Raw genomic sequence first — 23,092 nt, forward strand, 5'->3', positions numbered from 1 at the left:
AAGAGTCTTAGAAGCATGGATCTAGGCTAAACATCCTTAGCAGTGACTTAAACACTCCAAGAAAATGCAATGATTGGTTTTTTTTCCTTCGATTTAGGAGTGAAATAGAGATTAACCCCACCATCGAAATGAACCAATTTTTCCACTGTGCAATATACATGGCTATTAGATTTTTTAATTATTCTTTTAAGGAGAGTTTTTAATTCTTTCTCAATTCCATATCACCATTGTTAGATATGCCCCACACAATGCAATCTGGTCTTTCGAGAATCATGATTATTTGTGCTCTCTGCTTGATTCGAGATCTTTATTCAAGTTTGTTGAGCTAGGGATTGCACTTTCCATTTGAGAAATTTAACTTCTAAAGCTAGCTGAAGTAATTATGATTCTGTAAAAAGCTAAGCCAATTACATTCTTCTTTTTAAGAACTAAACCTATTTTTTGTCCTTAAATAAAATCAATCTATGGAGTAAGTGCTGGAAATGCCTACCTGCCAAGCCACAAACAGTCAGGGGCCCATTATGCTATTCCGGGTGTTCAATGGAAAGAGGGTGAGAGGAAAGCAGAATATAGGAAATTGCTTTTACTAGATTATAAACACTGGGTTTATGGTATGTGTATCATACACAAGCCCAGAGTAAGGCAGGATGATGAGTACACAAGTACTACTTACCCACAGCCCTTTTCCCTGCCTCCAACAGTTTAATCCAATATTCCACAGCACTTCATCATATTATATCGCAAGTACTACTCCAGGTAATTAGCTAGCATGTTATATCATGGGACACCTTCTTTCTTTTTCAAAAATGTTGTGAAACAAAGGGGCCTCCCTGGTAGCACAAGGGTTACAGACAGCGCTATAAAGCTATCGCCAGCCACTGCAGCATGATTTCGATCCCTGGCCCGGCCAGAGAGCTGACCCACATGGCGCAGAAGACCTCTTTTATGTCGTCTGCTGCTCCCCTAAGCAGTGCATTTCAGTAGATCTGCCTGTTCTGCTCCTCACTCTGTCTCTGGTGAATCATATCACCTCCTGCACCTCTGGCCTACACCCCAGTTCTTCTACACACACACACACACACACACACACACACACACAATCAATCAATCAATCTTGTGAAATGATGAAAGAGGATAAACTATCTAAAATTAACTTCACAATCAGCACACACATTTGTTGATTTTCAGTAGAAAGCAGTAAGTTATTTCAACCCCATCTGAAAATTTCACTTCAATCCTTGCACATGTCTGAGGACAGTAGCATAGAGTTTAGGGGCGCAGGACTCCATTATCTATGCCTACTTCTTTATTAGTGGAAATTCTTTCCCTAAGCAAAGAGGGGAAAAAAATGCATCTTTCTAAAACCTAGCATTTCTGAATAATGATTTAAGTTTTCCTCTTCTGGGACATATGGAAAAACTTGTGGCTACCTAGGCCTGGTTCACCTTAGGTCATACATTTTAAGATCCTTTATTGCTGACACATTCTGACTCCAGTAGAGTTTCCCTGGAGGACTCTGAGGGAGACTCAGGTGGTGAATACATGCCAGCTACTGTTCAGTAGGATGCTTCCTTTGAATGCTTTATATTTTTATTTATATGTAGACTGCAGTCTCTGCCAGTAAAAAGATTAGCGTAAGCACTGTGTTTTGAATAGGTGACTCCAGGCCTGATGCTTTACAAAGCAAGTTTATCCCTGTGGATTTAGCTTTGGATTTGAAGAGGCCTTGAGTTATTTGTATAGAGGTTGATGAATCTCCATATTGTGTTTGGGAAGGGACTGGCGATGCAATTTTTTTCGATATGAAACTTTTCAGTCTCTCGTGGCTTCTATGTTATAGTTAGAAAGTGAATTGGTGCCAACAAAACAATTATTTTTATGCCAAGACATTATATTGAAAGAAAATATTTTACTCATGTCCACTATTTAAATAGATTTAAAAACAAATTCTAGAAAATGTGAAAGCACCATATTCCTACTTTATGGCAATGAATAACTTTAGGTGCTTGAGGTCTCATTAGTAGTAAACACTTAGGCTTTAAGTATTAGCAAATGGTTTAGGAATAGGGAAGGTAGAAGAAAGTGGCAAATCACTTTTCTTTTCTTTCCCTCTCTCTACTTTTCACATGTACTCTCTTCATATCCATGTGAATTGTAGGAGAACTAGTTAACATGTTTGCATTTGTGCATGCTTTATGTGGAAAAATATAGCGTCGGCACTTAGGGAATGTTTCAGTACTAAATAAAAAGATGACAGTGATATAAATACTGAGTGCTTACCAACAAACTGACACTTCAATAAGAACTTTGTACACATTAACAAATCCAGATTTTCAAATAAATCTTTAAGATTGGAAGTTCTCTTTAGATTACAATTGAATAAACTGAAGTATTAGAGAGGTGCAGTAAATTGGCCAAAGCCACACATGAGTGAGTGATGGACCTGGAAATTAAAGCAGCTCTGCTTGACAGCAGGGTATGAATTCTTAGCTACCTGATGCACCAAGAAGCAAACAATACGTAATAATACATTAGCAACTATGAAATTAGAACCTGAAAACTGCGTACATATGGGGAACAGACTGAAGTCAGACTGAAGAGGAATGTTAAAAAGGGGAGCTGCTTTAAATTTTTGCATGAAAAGATGAGGGAAAGGTTAGTAAGACTTGATTTGCTTTGTGTCAAAGCTACTGCTTGAGAAATGTGTGTTTAGGTGATTTTACTTTTGTGCAAATATTACATGGGGACCAACCTCAATGGTAAGGCTTAGGACACAAGGAGGCCACATGGAGGGACCAACAGTGTTGAAAGCAACATGGCTGTGCCACTGCATATGGATTTCGAATTCTGTCTGCATTCCTTCATTCTTTTTCAGCCTTGAAATGTTCCTGCTGAGTAATCAGTTCTTGTGCATTATTTTTTTTAAAGTGCTGATTTTATCATTTTAGTAACATTATAATTACATGGAGAGAAAGGAGAAATAAATTACTTTGTGTCGTGATATATTCCCTGATCATATGTATGTGAAAATGATTCTGACAAAATTAAAAAGTCACATAAATTTCACAAGGGTAAGGAATCTTACTTACAATTCATGTTATGTTGGAAGGGGCCATTTAATAAGATTGTTCCTGCCCCTCAGTTTATCTGTTACTTGTTATGTTTTGTTTCATCTCCTTTTTTCCTTTTTTGTAAAAGGCATTTTAGCTTCACTTTTCCAACATTTACACAGAAATTGAACATTATGCTAAGATTGGTATTTTGATGTCACAAAGTCTAATGAGTGTAGCCTGAATTTAAAATGACAGAAATCTCTGAGAAATCAGTTACAAGTGCCTAGAAAAAAATAAGATGGAGATAGTATAATTATGAATAATACCAGGCTGTTATCCAAAGCTAAGCTAAATATTTATATTTTAAATTCCTTTACAAATCAAAGAATTTTTAAAATGCATATCTTATGTGAAAATGATGATGGTTTTGGTTTAACATTTGGAGTCAAAAAATCATAATTATTATACCATTTGCTGCTATTGAACTAATTTTCTTGTTCAAATTTCACCCTACGTTATTTAAATGATATCAGTGGCAATTATGCCAATAAAATGTTTGAATCCTTATATTTCATTTCATTTTAAATTTAAATACAGGGCCTCCCCTGATGGCGCAGCGGTTGTGCGCTGGGCTGCAAAGCTGCCCGCAGCCTCTGCAGCACCGGTTTGATCCCCGGCCACAGGCGAGGGTCCCACATGGCGCGACAGACCTCTTCTGTTTCACCCGCTGCTCCCCTTAGCAGTGTGTTTCTTCAATCTGCCTGTTCTGTTCCCTGCTCTGGCTCTGGTGAATTCTGTCACCATCCCGCGCTTCTGACTGTACCAACTGCTTGTATAAATAAATAAATAAATCTTTTTAAAATAAATAAATTTAAATACAAAATTTTAAAATTCATAGACATATATACAAAATTTCAAAAATGAGAGTCAAGAGTAGCTGTTGGAATACATTTTAGTGGTAAAACTAGTCAGAAAAATAGGGTGTAATATAATAACTACCACATAAGAGCTAATGCTCTTGGGCCAGTTCCTGATTCCTTTAAAACTATTTATTCATCAAACAAAAAAATCAATAAAGATTTAATTAATATAATGTGTAACAAAATTTAATTAATTCTCTGTTCTCATTTTATATATTTGGACTATTAGGACACGAATATACTATGAACTCAATTATACTGTATTGTGCTTTTAAAAAGGTTTTTGAAAATAATAATAGTACTCTTGAGTCCAATAACGACTGAATTCAAGACTACTTAATTAGGCTCTGTAGTAATTTCCTTTATTGCATTTACTCCTTATGTGAGTAGAATGAATGAAACATCTATTTGTATGTGAGCATTAATATCCTACAAGATGCTTATATGATTAAATCTGGTGAACTTATGTGTCTTCCTATACAAATTTTTTTCTTTCACTTTTCTAGACAATCCCAAAGAGATGACTCGAGTGGCTGTTTTTGTGAGAATTTTGGATGTCAATGACAACGCTCCACAATTTGCTGTGTTCTATGACACTTTTGTGTGTGAAAATGCCAGACCAGGACAGGTAAGCACCCTTAGGATTTAAAATTATGGGAAGATTTTAACTGCATGTTAAATATTTTCTTTTCCCAATCTTGAGGGGAAAAGAGAGATTAAAAATGGTCCCATATAGTTCTCATAACATAATTTTTTAAAAAGCAACAGAGGCTGATGTTTTTAGGGTTGAAAGTGTTTTAAAGAACACCTGTAACAGCTTTCATGTTTACCTTTGTATAGTTTTAAAGTAAAGAGATTTTATTGTTGCCACAAAAGTGGAGCTAAGAAATAATTTTAACTTTTTGCATTTAGAGAAACAAGAGCAAAACAATGAATAAAAAAAATAAAGCAACCTGCTGTGCCATTAGATAAATATTGATAACTGCTAGAGAGTTGGGGAATGAAAGTTGGGAAAAAGAAAAATACATGGAATCAGTGAAACATTCCATCAATATTCCAATGTATGCAAATGTGATTTCAAAGCAGGGGTCAACAATTCACTCCTTACACGTTGCATTTCATCATTATAGCAACACATAAAGAGCTTAATGACTTAGTTTTCATCCCTTAAAACATTCTTCCTACATCAGCTTTGTTTATAACTCTTAAAGTCTTTTCCTCAGTGGACTCATTTTGTTGTTTGAAAAGCCCCAGCGTATATGGCTGTAAGAAATGTTCTTAATTGCTTTGAGTGCTATCTTCACAGAAGGGAGCTGCATGTATAAATAATAATTGGGAATCAAATGTGTTTTATTAAAGAGGAGCCATAGCGAAACTGTATTGTGTTTTGACATCATTTGATACTCTTTATAAACATCACTGTCATTGTTATATTTTTATGCAAATTACATTGTAGAATAACTCAAATTCCTCCTTCTGAAGAGTCTAACAGGAATTCAATAGCCTGTCTTTTGTTTGAAATAGTAAAATTGCTGAAATCAAATTCATTTTTCGTATGTGAAAATGTTATGGAAATGTTTAATTTGGAATATTTAAATGACCAAGCTGCTTCCAACCTACTTCTTAATGAAACACTGTATGCTTTAAAAATACCATTCCATACAGTCCTCTGCTTGGCAGGCTCAGCATGATATAAGTTGAAGCCTTTTCTCTAAGAGATAAATTGCCCACTTTGCAATTGCTGCACATATTGCTCCCTCCATGGTTAGTCTATTTGATTTTCAAGAGATATCTTTCAGAGCATTTGAGTCATTATAAATCGTGATTTCCAAATGTATTCAAAATATACAAAATAAGGGATCATATTTATTTTGCTTATGCCTTTTTTCTTTTTGAAACTATATCTGGCTCAATAACTTTATATTTCTTGGACTTTGGAAGAAGTTGTCATACTAAAGGAAAATAATCAAATCAAAGATGGTTTCAATAAAAAAAAAGTAACCTATTTTGACAAACTCAATAGGAAGAACATGATTTAATAATTTTTGACTAATTGGCTCCATGAACAATAACCTCCCATAATAGTTTTTTTATAATGAATTTTATTAGATATCACTTGGCTTCAACAGCTAAAAAAATGGTTCCTTAAACTAAAATTATATTCTCAATAATGGAATTCTAAGTTACAATATCCTAGCAGGCAAAATCAAAGTGGTTATTTGGTAGAGTCCTTCTCCACTAGCCTTTCTTGAAATTAATCTATCTAAATTAATCTGTTAATCAATTTATCTATTGTCTCCCCTCCTCCTAGGGAAGCAGGAACTTGTTAGGACTCCTGGGTGTGCTTAAGTTATTTATAGGGTATTTCAGTCCTCCCAATACTACTCCAAATTAAGTGTTCTTTAAAAGTAGCATTTAGAACAACAGCATAGAATATAATCCCATTCATTTAGTGTTTAGACAAAACGAAAAGACAGAAAAAAAAGCTAATTGCCACCCCCATCTCTCTGTTCCCTGTTCTTTCCTCGTCCCTGATCCAAGAGTTGAAAAGACTTTCCCATCTGAAAGGATGTAATTTAGCATGGATGTAGCATTAGTTCTCTGATGCCTGATCAGGTTATTGAATTCCCTATCTTTTCCACCTTAGAGAGTGTTGGGGGACCTTGGGGAAGGGAAGATAACAGAATTAGATGTTTTTCTCTCCTTCCATATTCCTTCACTCACGCCCCTCTCCTTCAGTCAATAATATATATATATATATATATATATATATATAAAGATTTTTTAATTTATGCATACAAGAGCTGGGGTACAGGTGAGATGCGGAGTGGGGTTGTATGTGAGAAAGATTCACCAGAGACAGAGCCGGGAACAAAATAGGCAGATTGATCGAAGTACACTGCTGAGGGTAGCAGTGGGAGAGATCTGCTGTGCCATGTGGGTTGCTCCCTGGCCAGCTGGGGATCGAACTTGTGCTGCAGAGGTTGCAGATTGCTTCATAGTGTGGTGCTTAACCCCTTGCGCCACCAGGGAGGCCCAATAAAATATATTTTAATAAGTTTTAATATCTATAGGAAAGAAAGAATATTTCAGTCACAGATTTCCTAGGGAATCTTGCCAAGGAATGCTGTTTATATTTATCCTTCAATAAAATTTAACTCCAGGCCTTTGTCCAATAAAAACGGTCCCATTTCATATTTTTCCATAGAACAATGTTTAGTTACTTCCTAACAACTGAAATGGTTTTTTTTTTTTTTTTTTATCAGAACAAAGGAAATTTTTCTTTTTTTTTTTTTTTAAGGAACATTGGTTTACAACACTGTATGTCACTCTGAGGTATAGGAACACACCCTTCTGGTGTGCATTACAGTACCACACCCCCTTCAAAGGCATCCCTAGTCCTTCACCATAGTCCATTGTGCCTCCTACATACTTTGCTCTCCTACCTTTCCAGCTCTGTCTCCTCTGGTATCCTTAATTCTACCATGAGATTTCCAGGATTTGGTTAGGTTTTATCTAATCATTAGTTTTGTAAATATCCAGTACTTTTTTCTCTCCTTCTGACTTAATTTGCTTAACATAATCCCCTCCAATTCCATAATTCCATCCATGTTGTTGCAAATGGAAAGAATTTGTCTTTTTTTTTCTTTTTTTGTAGCTGAATAGTATTCCTTTGTGTATATATGCCACATTTTTCTAGAACTCTTTTTTTTTTTTTTTTTTTTTTTTATAGAGGCATGCTTTATTTATTTATTTGTTTGTTTGTTTTGTTTATACATGCACTGGGTACAGTCAGAAGCGCGGGAGGGTGAGAGAATTCACCAGAGCCAGAGCGGGGAGCAGAGCAGGCAGAAGGGCCGAAGTACACTGCTGAGGGGAGCAGCGGGCGGCAGGAGAGGTCTGCGCGCCATGTGGGACCCTCCTCCAGTGGCCGGGGAGCAGCCGGGGATCGAACCGGCGCCACAGAGGCTGCGGGCAGCTTCGCAACCCAGTGCTCAACCGCTGCGCCACCGGGGAGGCCCCTATGCCACATTTTTCTAATCCACTCCTGTGTCTTTGGGTACTTCTAAACTGTGTCCTTGGGTTATTTCGAAACTTGACTATTATAAATAGTGCTGCAATAAACATAGGAGTGCATATATCTCTTCAAATTAGTGTTATTGCATTCTTCAGGAGGATATCAGGGGTGGAATTTCTGGATCATATGGTAGATTTATTTTTACTATTTTGAGAAACTCCATATTGTTTTTCATAGGAATGTGGGGGAGGGTTCTTTTTCCTCCACATCCATTACAACACTTCTTGTTTCTGATCTTTTTGGGATGGGTCATTCTCACAGGTGTGAGGTGGTTTTGATTTGCATTTCCTGAGAAGAAGTGATAATTAGCATAATTTCATGAGCCTGTGGCCATAGGTATTCTTTGAGAAATGCCTATTTAGTTCTTCTCCACATTTTTATTGTATTTTTTTTGTTTTCTATTTGTTGAATTTTGCGAGTTATTTGTAAATCTAGATGAAAGGAAGTTTTTTCCATCAGTGGGAAACTGAAAATGTTAAAAATATTAATATTTAATGAATTTTCTAATTTTAAGCATTTTAAAATCCATTTGTCATCCCACACTCCATTAGAGTGTGATCACAGAAACACCCTTCAAGTTGCTTGATGATTGTTTTAGAAGAGCTCAGTGAAAATACAAAACTATTTCACAAAATGTTTTAAACTTGAAAATGCTTTTTAAGTGAACAGACTATCAGTAACAAATGTTTCATCAAATAGTCACACAGTGTTAAATTGAACTAATGCAGTAAATAGTATACTCCTTTAAGTTAATGATAAAATTGTTTATATAAGCATTAATACACATTTAACAACTTCTGAAGGCCACTTGCAAATTTAAAGTATGCAAAAATATATTTTATTGTGCATATATTATTTAAGGATCAAATAGATATATCTGCAAAGGAATATATAGCCACATGTTACATATATCATTACATATATATTTGCAAATATTAATCATATTACATGTCCAATATAGAATGTAGTGATCTGATTATAGCATAAGGCATTACATTTTCTACTTTGTTAGCAGATAACTTTTTTTTAATTGAGGTAGCCTTGGTTTACATTATTGCTTTTGTTTACAAAGTGTGGCATCTCCCCTACAGGTGTTATCACCATTCAGCACCCACAACCAAAACATCCATAGCCCACGACTATAGTCCATTGTGCTCCTTCCCAACTTTGTCTTAGCCTTCCCCTCCATATGCCTCAGTTCTATAATCAGCTTTCTATGGCTAGTTCTTAGTTTGGGTTTATCTGACCCTTTTTTTGGTTTCTACAGATAGCTTCTTAATTGTCTCTTACATTTATTTTTTTATAAAGAATTATTTATTTATGCATACAAGAGCTGGGGTGCAGGCCAGAGGTGCAGGGGTGAGAGGATTCACCAGAGACAGAGTAGGGAACAGAACAGGCGGATTGACTGAATTACACTGCTGAGGGGAGCAGCGAGCAAGACAGGAGAGGTCCCTGGCTGGGGATGGAGCTTGTGCTGCAGAGGCTGCAGATAGCTTCTCAGTGCTGTGCTTAACCCGTTGCGCCACCAGGGAGGTCCTATCTCTTTTAAATAAACAGAAAAGTTGACCTTTGTAAAATAATCAGCCCCATAGTATAATATGTTAAAAATATGCAGCTTTTTGACAATGCAAATGAAGTGAACTATTACTGTTAAAATAAGTGCTTAGGACTTTCTATTTAGAGGATATGAAAGTTATGTATATTACCAATAAATTCCCTACATTTTTGAAGAGTTTTTACTTTTTTTGATGAGAAGGAAAGCCATAATCACAATAATTTTCTAAATTTTTCCTAGATTGGATAAACTCTTCCAGATTAATGTTTAAATATATGTGAAATAACCTACTTACTTCAAATACTAAATTAATAAAATTAATTTATGTTAATTAAAGACAAAACTTCAAAGAATATTACTATTTACTATTTTGAAGGAATGGGTAATATGTAGAAGAAATTGAGAGAAAGAGAGATAGAAAAAGAATGAGAGAAAGAGAGAAGCAGAGGGAGGGAGGAAAAGGTAGAGGGATCGGAATTTGCTAAAGTCAAAGCAATAATGAAATGATGGATTAATACAAATAAAGATGTGTGCACAAGAAACAAAACTAATGCTTATTTAAAAATTTAAGACAAATTTTGATATTAAAAATAACCTACTATAAAGTAGATTATACCCATGGGAGTTTAATAAATATGTATTTTTTCTCTTTTCTGCAGCTAATACAGACTATAAGTGCAGTAGATAAAGATGACCCTTTAGGTGGACAGAAATTTTTCTTCAGTTTAGCAGCTGTCAACCCAAATTTCACAGTGCAAGATAATGAAGGTAACTTGAACTTGTTCATCGTGATTTAAGGTGACATTAAAAAGAAAATTTACTAAAGCAACCATTCATATACATGATGTATTGATCTGTGTTAAAACAAATTTAGTAACTATATAATAAGATATTCTGGTAACTTTTGGTTTGATAGTGTTTGTTCGCTTGAATTTTAAAATATTACAATATGTGAAAGAAACCTGTATATGGATATTAATGAAAAGAATGAATCATAGCAAAAAGGCTGGACTAGTCGGCTCAAGAAAGGAATGACTCAGTGAGGCTTTTATGCAAACTTTGATGAGATTTAGCTGCAGCAGATTTGCCAACATCAAAAAGGCACAGAAGAGCAAGAACAGACAACTGGCATATTAACTTGTGAGGGAATAAAAGGCAAGAGTATATTCACAATGGACAATGTATATTATTGTCATGTGTAATATATGAACTATAAAATGTCATTGTAATAAAAATGCTGAAATTCTATTTCTTGCATCCTCAGAAAAAGAACTATTTTAGAGGAGAAAAAAATAAAATGATAACTATTTTTACAAGTTTATTCTTTGGGAAAAATGTATGGTAACTATTCTAATCTAAGCAGAGTATAAAACTATACCTTTTCTCTAAGTTACATTACATATTTATACTAAACTAAATTTATCAGCTCACTTTTGTTAAAAGGCATTCTTGTTTTAGAACAAGTGCAGAGTTATTCTTAAAATAGATATAATAACCACACTGGCATATTTACAATACCATCATAACAGTATAGGTTTACTGGCAGAGTTAGGCTACTGTATAACTCTTAGGTGGTTTTCAGAATATCAGAAGGTGGTTTAAGATAATGCATAGCTTTATACTGAGCCAACTATTATTTGATATGTTTCATGTAGTTGAAACATTGTACAAATCAGTAGACAGACAGATGTCCATTGGCAATTTGTGTTTCTCAAATATAAGTTTCTGAAATCTCTGTTGGTTTTGCGCCTAAAATAATTGGAATAGGAAAAAAATAGGAAAAAAATACATAGAGCTGGCAGATGAAATAAAAATGCATGGTTCCATCTGAATTTTAGATAAACAACAGTGATTTTAATTTACAGATCCTGGCAATGTACATATAGAACCTAGACTCGACATCTTTAGTACTGAATTAACGATATTATATTTCTTTCTAGTTGTATTTTGATTTATGTTTCTATTAGACTGAGTCCTAAATACCAACAAGCTACCTCTCAATTTTACTTGAAACTGTACTATCTTATCACAGCATTTCAGTTGCTGTGAAAACAAGTCAAGACTAATAATAATTTTTGACAAGTAGTATCATTTTCCTAAATTAGGAAAGCATCTTTATCCTATATAAGTTACTCAAATCAGAGGCTCAGTCTATATGAATATAAACCAGAATAAATAAATAAATAAAATAACAGTAAAGTCTGACAGAATATTTGACATGATCCCACATAAATTCACTGTTTTCTGTTATTGGGTAGATTTCAAAAAGAATTCTGATAACACAGTAACCTTATTATTCTTCTTGAGAAAATGCCCTTGTTCTGTAGGTGAATATAGTTTCTTCATTTAATGTTTATGTTATGCTATCATTCTTTAAAAATATAATTTCCAACTTCTGTGATCCCATACTTGGAGATTTTTTTTCATTCCGAATATTCATTTTTTGTTTTACATTGAAGTTAAAAACATTATTGCCATATCTTTCTGAATAGAATAGTTAGTTTAGGGTAAAAATTTATTTGGTTCTTCAATATATCAAAACTATTATAGGCAAAATTAATTGTAAGATTTAGAATTTTTTAAAAAGTTAAAAAGGAATGAGGCAAGAAAATTCTAAAAATATGACCTAGCATGTAAATGTTTATTGTAATGTAGATTTGAAAATGGAAGGAATGTATCATACTTTTTAGAAGATAAGTCAAAATTATAAAAATCATACTTTTTTAGAGCATAAATCTAAGTTGTCAGGACTTGACATTTTATTTTCTAAATTTGCTTATGTACATCTATTTTGCTAGTCAGTTTGCTTAGCATATATGTTTAGTTGATATGGTAGAAATTACACTCTCACTATTAGTTTAGAAAATGCTTTTGTGTGTTCAACCAATATACCCACAAGAAATTGTCAACCCCTCTGCCCCCACTATTTGTGCATTTACCAATTGGCTAACCTGCTCCTATCTCTACATCAGCACTGACATTTTAAACTGCCCTGTGGGACTAAACAAGGGTAAGTGCATTGGACAAACAAACAGTGTAGGAAACTATCAATCAAGTATACTGATTTTATTTCTTAATATTGGTTATGTAGGACTGGTGGTAATCTTTAATTAGCCCCACAAACCACATTAAGGATACTAAGTAAATTATCAGATAAAGAAATATTCAATAGTAATATATTAGGTAGTAGGATACCAACCTTTATTTTTAACTTTTATAATTATGTCTATTGAATAACACTAGCTTACAAAACCATATATTTTATTTTTTTTATTTAAATTTATTTTATATTCCCCATACAATTACAACCCCCTTATTATAATTACAACCCCAAACCCTGCTTTCCCCACCCCCCATAGAGTGTCTCTGATTCATAGTTGTTTGTTGATTTTGATATTTTCTTTCTTATAGTTATTCTTTTTCCTGATCACTTATTTAAGTTTTCTAGATTCCTGCTATGAGTGAGACCATCCGGTATTTTTCTTTTTCTTTCTGGCTTATTTCGCTGAGCATGATCCCTTCCAGCGCCATCCATGTTGCTGCAAATTGCATGTGTTTATCTTTTTTGAATGCTGAGTAATATTCCATGGTGTATATGTACCAGATCTTCTTGATCCAGTCATCTATTTTTGGGCATTTGGGTTGTTTCCAAAGCTTAGCTATTGTAAACAGTGCTGCTATAAACATAGGGGTGCAGGTGCTCTTTGGAATGGATGTTTCTGTGTCCTTTGGGTAAATAACTAGGAGTGGAATTGCTGGATCATCTGGAAGCTCTATGTTTAGTAGGTCAAGAACTCTCCACACAGATCTCCATTGTGGTTGGACCAGCAAAACCATATATTTTAGAGGTATAGGCTATACCTCTACAAATGCTTGTGTTTTGTTTTTACTGTTATTTACTGTTACTATTATTCATTAATTTTGTTATTATTGCTTTTTTTTTTTCTTAGTTTCTTTTTGTGTCTCTATGAGGCATTCGCCATCTGCCGTCCTCCACGAACACATTGCAGTCATTTTCATGGGGGGCAATCAAAGTCCATGAGTTTTAAAATCTTTCTGATTCTGTTCATATATATTGGGACCTTGAAAATATTACACTGAATTTTTCATTTTAAAGGTGCAACTATACTTAATTTTTTACCCTGTTATATTTTTCTTCATGTATATTGAGTGTGTTGTGGTCTGTGCATGCCCGCACAAAGATATATCTATAAATAAGATGTAGTAGGATCCTTTTCTTGATATGTAAATTTATGTTTTCTAAAAACTGAAAAATAACATATTAACTCTATGTAGTTTTGATAAATGATTCACTTATAAAAAAATCACCATTTAGAAAACATCGGATAGTTGAAAATCAAATATGAACACTTAGTATTAAATTCTTCAAAGTAATTTTTCTTATTTATATTTTAATAGCATGTATGGGATTAGTCTTATAGGAATACGGATATTCATTATATAATTTATATAAGCATATTTTATTTATATTTCAAACCAATTACATCAAGATGAGACAAATTTACTGTCGCCAGCTATTTATATTTTGAATTTTATTTTAGATAATACTGCCAGGATTTTGACCAGAAAAAATGGATTCAACAGACATGAAATAAGTACGTATTTCTTGCCGGTGGTGATCTCAGACAACGACTACCCGATTCAGAGCAGCACGGGCACGCTCACCATCCGGGTGTGCGCCTGCGACAGCCAGGGGAACATGCAGTCCTGCAGCGCCGAGGCCCTGCTGCTCCCCGCTGGCCTCAGCACTGGGGCGCTGGTGGCCATTCTCCTCTGCATCATCATTCTGTTGGGTAAGAAACTTCTGAAATACGCAATTATTTCCAAGATTGCCTACTTCAGTGTGTTTGTAAATAAGAAGAGTTGCTATTGAAATAAACCCCACCCCCAATGATTAAGACAGACTTCAATAAACTATAAAATATAGTTTATATGAAAGTGTATTATATGAGGGGCCTCCTGGTGGTGCAAGCGGTTAAGATGCAATCTATGAAGTTATCTGCAGCACAAGTTCTATCCCCAACCAGAGAGCTAACCCACGTGGCGCAGCAGACCCCTCCTGACTCACCCCTGCTCCCCTCAGCAGTGTATTTCAGTAGATCCACCTGTTCTGTTCCCCACTCTGTCTCTGATGAATCCTCTCACACCCCACACCTCTGACCTGTTACCCCAGTTCTTGTATGCATAAATAAATAAATCTTTTTTAAAAATCTTAAAAAAAAAATGGAAGTATATTATTTGGTCAGATAAAGTTATTACCTGCCTTTTAAAAATGTTCAGCTATACTAAAAATAGATGAAATCTTGCCATTGGAAGCATGGATGGAATTGGAGGGTATAATGCTAAATAAAATAAGTCAGAAGGAGAAAGACAAATACTGGATGATTTTGCTGAAGTGTGGACTATAAAGAAACAGAACAAAAGAACAGACACAATTAAACCAAAATTAACTATGAAATCTGACTGTAGCCTGAGGCTACCAGAAGGAGAGGGTAAGATGTCAGGGGCAAGGTGGAGGGCACTGAGTGGTGGGTAGAGGACTGTGGGTGCTTGGGTTGTGGGTGTGTTTGGTGTGGTAACATATATCTGAAGAGGGGTGATCCTATCTATACCCCTAAATCTTTTCCAGTGTTGTAAACCGATGACCTCAAAAAAAGTTATAAAAAAACTAAAATATTGAAAGTGAAAGTTAGAAATATTCACAATACTTCTCAAGGTCATTCAGTTCCCTAGTGACTGAGTCAACAAGAGACACTTTGCTGTTTGCCACTGCATATTCAGTTTGCTAGTAAACTTAATGTTTATTTCCACCTTTTCTGAATTATGACTGGATAGCGGCCTTGCTCTTACCTCTTCACTGAAAGAATGTTAGAATAGCCCTTTACCGGTTCACTTGTCCCCAAGCAATGATAACTGATTATATAAACTGGAGCAAATTGCTTTTTAACTGCTTTTGAATTAAAAATCAGATTAAATTTGCTCTCTGGATGCATTATTTTAAAACTATTGTGAGTATTCTTGTGACCCTAATAAAAAATATTATATCTGACATTTCAAGAAGCAGTGAAACTTGGATTTTGAAGTCGCTCTTGGTAAGTTTTATTACCTTCACTAATAGAACTGTTTTCTAGAGTGAGATCCTCTGGTTGATAATAAAAGCTGAGGTTTAAAATCTATTCATCACGAGTGTGTGCATACACATGAATATGTGGATTTAGAGAAAATAAAATGTCCTGTTTTCTCAGACACTTAAACGATAAACATTTCTTCTCTCTCAGTGGTGGCCTATTTATTTTCAATCACTTTGGGGCTCAAGAACACTTATCAATAGATTAAAACTTTCTTTTTGCTGCATTTAAAAAAAAAGTTCCTTCTTTGGTGTTTCATACAAATGTGAAGGCTAGTAGTGTGTTATATGTTGGTGAGAAAGAAAGCATAACTTCATACTCCTCACCTAGTAATATCATTGTCTTTTATCAGTTCAGGCTGCTAAAACAAAATACCACAGACTGGTAGTTTGAACCTCAGAAATTCATTTCTCACAGTTCCTGAGGCCAAGATCAAGGTGCTAGCCGATCATTTTTGGTGAGGCAAACTTCCTGGTTTACACAGGGTTGTCTTCTGTTGTTTCCTCACATAGTGGACAGCAGAGAGATGATCTCTCTGTGTCTCTTTTAGAAGGGGCCATTCATAAGGACTCCATCTGCACCAGCCAGTCCCGTCTCTAAGATTCACCTCCAAATCCCATTAATTGGGGATTTAGGCTTCTGCATGTGAACTTTGTGCAGAAACATTCAGTCCTTAATAATAAACCCTATGTTCTTTAAATGTTTATTCTAAACATTTAGAATAAATGTGTGTGTGTATGTTTATATATGAGAGAGAGACAGAGAGAAGAGGAAATATTGGTTTTCCTATAGGCCCTTTTCTCATCTAACTGAATCACATCTGTTTCTCCAAACCATTTTGGAGAACCTTCCTGAGTGATGCACGTTTCTTCTTACAGTAGATCTGTACTTATTTAAGATGCATCTAGCTGAAGTTCATACAGGGTCTTACTAGCTAATTGCTGTCATTTGAATCCCCTCTTTGCTCTCATGTGATGGGACAATTTTTCACATACACACAGTATATATTTCCATGGAGAGCCTCATAAATTTCTTTTTTTCTTTTTTAATTTTTTTAATATATATATATATATATATATATATATATATAAGCACTGGGTATAGTCAGAAGTGCAAGAGGGTGAGAGAATTCACCAGAGCCAGAGCGGGGAACAGGGAACAGGCAGAATGACGAAGTACACTGCTGAAGGGAGCAGTGGACATGGCAGGAGAGGTCTGTGCGCCATGTGGGACCCTCGCCAGTGGCCAGGGAGCAGCCGGGGATGGAACCGGTGCTGCAGAGGCTGTGGGCAGCTTCTCAGCCCAGCACTCAACCGCTGCACCATCAGGGGAGGCCCAAGCCTCATAAATTTCTAAACTAATTGAATGTCTAACTATCATGGTCCTCCCAGCAATTAAGGTCCTTTTTAACTATATATATATATATATATATATATATATATATATATATATATAAATCTTTGTAAATATTAAATATATATAAATTTAAATGTAAATATTAAATATATATAAACATTAAATATATACATATATTTAAAAAAATCTATGTAACCCACCAGCAAAGCTAGTTGGCAGAAACTAATACTGCATATTTTGTGAAGAGTCTAACTACTGGACAAGAATGTGAAAAAATGGGCATAAGTGTGCCCTTTTTGGTTGTTTCATTTGAAGCTGAATTCAGTGAGTGTCCATTTTTTATATGCCATCATCTGTCACATTTTAAAGCAGCGTATAAACAATGTCTTGTAAGAACAGTAACACTCTTTAAACAGGTCTTAGGAAAATAAAAGATCATTGCACTTAAGACATAGCCCTCATTGCTTCAAAATCAAATGAGTACAAGTCTCTTAAACTCCAACCATGCATATGCCAACACCCCTACCCCACCCCTAAAAACTGATGGAAATCCACAATGCATCTCAAATTCGAACCTGTCACAGAAAATCTAACTAACTGACACTCCTTTAGACTACTTCCACTCTCATGGATACAGTGCTCTGGAGGGACCACTAATATATCTTTACTTTTCTTTTTTTTATTTTTCAAGTTATAGTAGTACTGTTTGCAGCTCTGAAAAGACAGCGAAAAAAAGAGCCTCTGATCTTGTCTAAGGAAGACATCAGAGACAACATCGTGAGCTACAACGATGAAGGGGGCGGTGAGGAAGACACCCAGGCCTTTGATATCGGCACCCTGAGGAACCCTGCAGCCATCGAGGAGAAAAAGCTCCGGCGAGATATTATTCCGGAGACTTTATTTATCCCACGGAGGACTCCCACAGCCCCGGACAACACGGATGTCCGGGATTTCATTAATGAAAGGCTCAAAGAGCACGACCTCGACCCCACAGCACCTCCCTACGATTCCCTTGCAACCTATGCCTACGAAGGCAACGATTCCATCGCGGAATCTCTGAGCTCCTTGGAGTCAGGGACGACGGAAGGAGACCAAAATTACGATTACCTCCGGGAGTGGGGCCCTCGGTTCAATAAGCTTGCAGAAATGTATGGGGGCGGGGACAGCGACAAAGACTCCTAGCTCGGGCCCTGCCTGGTTCAGCCAAGGGGAAGCCTCTTCACCTGCACCGTCTCCACTTCTCACTGTTTTGTATTTCAGGAGGATTTTCCTGCCACTCAGCACAATTTTTTCCCCATTTACTTTTTAATTTGTTCATTAATTACATTAATTCTTTCCTGTAGGATGTCTCATGGAATATATACGACATTTTATTTAATCTCTTCCAAGAGCCAAAGCTATGGAAATTCAGTGTTGTCCATCTTAGGAAATAAAAGATAATTTCAAAAACACGAGCAGGATATTCTTCTCCCTTAAGCAACCTCACAAACAAGCCGCTTCTGTTAGATACACGTCCTGCCCTTGCAAATGAAACTTTTAAAAAGGTGAAGAAAAATTTTAAGGTATATCCTGTTCTGTACATTAAATTAAACAAAAAATGTACATGTGGTGTTAGTAGGTGTGATATGCAACCTGGTATACAAACGTTTGTGCAATTTCATTTCATCAAATTCTATCTGCTAATGTTTTATATTTATATTTTTGTATTTATTTTTAAAAAAATAAACCGGTTTTTACAACTACCTTGTCTCCAGCTTTTTTTTCCTCCCTTAGCAAGAAGAAAGGTGCTTCGAGAACTAAACATCTCAGTACAAAACTGCCGTGCATGCAGGTAAGAACACAAAGTCATTACAATTACTACTGAGAGTAATTATTGAGAGTGCTATTGAGAGTACTCTAACAGAATTAATATGATCTAGGTAAAAATTATTTTTCCAGTGAGTATTATTATGTCATGAGATGTGAAAAACTCTTCCCATTCAAGGAGTCATTAATAGACAACTCAAAAATTTACCACTTACGCAAATTTAAAACTTAGCCATCCTTATGTTAAATATCCCACACCAACAATACAGTAATTTCATTTTGTTCATATTCACTAAAATAATACTGAAAGAATACAACATTTTCTCTTTTTTGTCTGACTTTTATGCTACTGAGGTCTGTAGGGAATAATAGTTCACACAGATTTTAGACTGAAATAATCCTTTAATGGAAAATATACTTACCCCCTATAGTGACTTTGAACATGCCTGGTAATGACAGTAGTCGTGCTGAATATTCCACCAAGATACAGGGTTGTAATTATGCTTTTCAAATGCATTGAGTATTTATTCCTAACAAAGTCTCTTTTTCTGTCAGTGGCTGATTCAATAGAAAGCAAAGAGCAAAAACAAAACAAACACAAATAAAACCTGGCAGTTAATTATCCAGAGATCCCAAGATTCACAGAGGCCAACTGCCTCTAACTGATCCCTCCATTCTTCAGCTCCAAACATGATTTATCTATAAGTGGAGCACTCTGTTTGGGCCTACATTAGAAAGTCACAATCCCTGCTGAGTATATGGTAAACAATCCCAAAGATTTGTGTGCTCTCTAATTAGTGAAAATGCCGTGCTTTTAAAATCAGAGTGAAACACTGACATATCCTTAACGCAGAATTAATTATTTCAATCTTTTTGAATGACTTTCTCCCCAAACTTCCAGACTGAAAAGTCACAGCCTCCTGATTACAGATCTGCTAGGGGAAACAACCCATGAGGCCTAGTTAAAACGACAGTGTCATTACAAAAGCTAAGTTGACATTAGACCATAGTGAGAACTACTGACTCCACTTCCTGTATTCCAAGCACTCAGTTAAGTACAGGGAAGGCTGTCAAAAGAACAAAGTAGAAGGGAAAAAATAAATTGATCAAATACGCTGATCTGAAAGAAAAGAAAACCCTCTATTTCCTAGGAGGATTATTCATTAACAATGAAAACAGCAAAAGTATAAGAGGAAAGAAGGTATTTCTTATGAGCACTTAAAACTACGGTATTTATTGGATTGAATATAAGTTTTAAAATTTCTAGCATTAGATATTTTTTATTAATATTAGATGTAATATTTGGAATTCTTATTGGGCTATTTTTAATTATCCTCATTGAGATCATTTCAACCTGCCATTCACTTGCTCCATCATTTGTTCAGTCATCCAATTTTCATAATTCAAAAAAAAAGCTATAGCAACGATTTTTAGCATCATTCAAAATAGGTTCCCAAAGGTTGCCTTTAAGGAGATTAACTAGCAGACTTCTCTGGCAATAGAGAAGCTTTATTGTACACAGATCATTTCCAGAGTACTGGAACGATCCTAAAGAACAGGTACCTATTGTTTTCATAATGAAAGCTATATATTTAATTGATTTCTTGGAGACCTTGAAATTAGGAAGCATGCCTATAATGATCTGCTCAGACTCTCTGAATTGTCATCCTTGCATCATGCTTTCCCAGTGGAAGACCCGACACAAAGATTATCCCACAGCCAAAATTCCTTTTACATGAGGAACAGGGAGAATGATTCTTTGCATCATGTTGATTTCATCAGACAACTGTGGACCTTTCATTTTTTCATTGCTTTATTCTTTCATTCCTCAAATATTTTGAGCATTTATTATAAAAATCAAAGTATGTTCTAGAAACTAGAGATGTAATAATAAATCGTATTCAATATTTATAGATGTATGTAGTTATCCTATTAATTAAAAATAAAATAGTGGCAAATGGTTATCAAAACACTGAATTTATAACAAAATTCCTAACACTTATTAATTTTTCCAAATACAGAATTAAAAATCACTGTCATCCTTTTTCATGATTTAAATGTTCAAATATGTGAAATAAAAGGAGTTCCACATCTTTGGTCATTGAAAATGGTGATTAAGTTAATCCTGTTTTATTGGTTCTATTTTTAACAAAATGTCAAGGAAATTTTATGCAATGATAAACTCATGCTCAAGACTGAGGCTTCTATGTACCTATGTATCATTAGAATCTATATTACATATGTATGTATATACATGTACATATGACCATTATAGACTTCTAGCAAACTGTCAAGAAACAAAAATGTTTTCTAATTTATAGATAAATATATACACATGCAGATACACATTTTTGTTAAATAATTTCAAATAAAGTACTTATTTGAAATTGCGAACCACTTCTCACTATCTTATATACTTTACAGGTATCGTGTTCCAACAGACTGATAGAGGGATGGAGGGTGGAGAGATTCCAACATCATTCCGAATTTGCTTGTTAATCATTATGAATATTCAATTCATGGGTTTTTTTTGGAAGATAAATTAATTGATAGAATTTTTTGATAGAGTCCAGATTGCAAAAAAAAAAAAAAAAGACTAAAAATTGAGACTGCTTCTAGGTAATTATTGTCTAAAAATGTTAAGCTCAAAAATAACAAAATAGTATTCAAGATAGAAAGTGAAAAATGAAACTAAAAATCCTGTGGGCTTCCTTCAATTCAAGGATGGAGTCTATCTTTTCCTTCATTATTCCTTCAGTACACAGCAGCCCTGTATATGATATCCCAATAAATCCATTAAATCTCTCCAACACCATTTCCCCAAATTCCCTCACTTCATTCTCTAATTGCCTTCTCATCAATGATGGACCTTCAAGTTCAAATTGACACCTTGTTTATTCGACTGCATTATCTTCGTTACCTACCAATATCAGTCTTCTTTTACTGTAGAATATTCCAAAATAAATATGCTTTAATTGGCAATCTTCTTTCCAATTTTCCTGCTACCATCATTGAGTTTGGTTTTTCTGCTATGTAGGTAAAACAGATTATCTTCAATCATGGCCAAAACTCTACAGTGTGTTAATATCTCTGCTGCATACATGACTAAAATTAGTAGAACTGCTAAGTACTGAGTCTGTAAGGGTGCTTTGCATGTGATTCAGTCCCCTGTAGTTTCCACTTACTGCCAATGGACTCACTGCCTATCTTCTCGCTCTCAAATACACTTATGTTTCTTAGACCATCTAGTCCCACCAAAAAGCATACCACTATCTTTCTGAGGGAAGACATTGGTCATATCAGTCTCTTTGTCAAAGATTGCAATAAAGTCTCCTTTGCCTGAGGGTTAAATTGTGTTATTTTCGGGCCTCCCCGGTGGTGCAGTGGGTTAAAGCACAGCGCTGTGAAGCTGTCCGCAGCCTCTGCAGTGTGGGTTCAATTCCCGGCAGGCCAGGGAGATAACCACATGGCGCGCAGACCTCTCCTGCCTCACCAGCTGCTCCCCCCCTCAGCATTGTCTTCGGTCTGTCTGCCTGTTCTTCTCCCCTCTCTGTCTCTGGTGGATCCTCTCACCCAACCGTGCCTCTGGTCTGTACCCCCGCTATTATATAAATAAAAAATTAATCTTTAAAAAAGTTGTGTTATTTTAGAATATTCATAAAGTAGCAAAAGATAGTCCTTTATTAAATCAAAAGATTTATATGGGAAAGGATTTACCATTAGTATGGCATTATAGAAAACTGGTAGACAGTGTGTGAAAACTCTTTTCCAGCTGTGGAATTATCCTGAATTTGGAACATGACATTTAAAACTCCACAGGAAGGATAGCACAGCAACTCCATCCCCAAATTTATCTGACAAACCTCCTACACAATGTGAAATATTTAGAAGTATTCCTAAGACTCTTGCAACGGTCTTTGCTTCTCTCCTTTTACAATCAAAAGGACATTGACTTATTTTTTTAAATTAATGTGTAAAATCTATGCCACTGAGTTAGTTTACATTTATTTGAATTATCTCACCACTAATATAGCCTAAAACAAGTCTCCCAAAAGATTTTGTTAATGTAAATACATCTTTGTAAAAAATAGTCGAACTTAGCAATTAATTCTACTTCTGGCATGTTCTGCTTTGCCCCTAGAAGAGCAGAACTTTACTGTTACAAAGTTATT

At 35.2% G+C, this 23,092-nt stretch overlaps 1 protein-coding gene across 1 annotated transcript in view; it reads left to right on the forward strand.

Annotated features, from left to right (window-relative positions):
- The window catches only part of CDH10 (cadherin 10), a 128,838-nt gene extending 109,982 nt beyond the window's left edge, over positions 1 to 18,856 (forward strand). Inside the window, exons 9-12 of the mRNA XM_037529178.2 lie at positions 4,480 to 4,601; positions 10,269 to 10,377; positions 14,172 to 14,423; positions 17,806 to 18,856. Coding sequence (XP_037385075.1) covers positions 4,480 to 4,601; positions 10,269 to 10,377; positions 14,172 to 14,423; positions 17,806 to 18,296 — 974 coding nt within the window. The 3' untranslated portion in view covers positions 18,297 to 18,856. The remainder of the gene's footprint in view (positions 1 to 4,479; positions 4,602 to 10,268; positions 10,378 to 14,171; positions 14,424 to 17,805) is intronic.
- The last annotated feature ends 4,236 nt before the right edge of the window (positions 18,857 to 23,092 follow it).

This window comes from Talpa occidentalis, unplaced genomic scaffold, assembly GCF_014898055.3.
Source record: "Talpa occidentalis isolate TD23 unplaced genomic scaffold, MPIMG_talOcc4v2.1 talOcc4.6, whole genome shotgun sequence".
In the NCBI taxonomy this organism is placed as follows: Eukaryota; Metazoa; Chordata; class Mammalia; order Eulipotyphla; family Talpidae; genus Talpa; species Talpa occidentalis.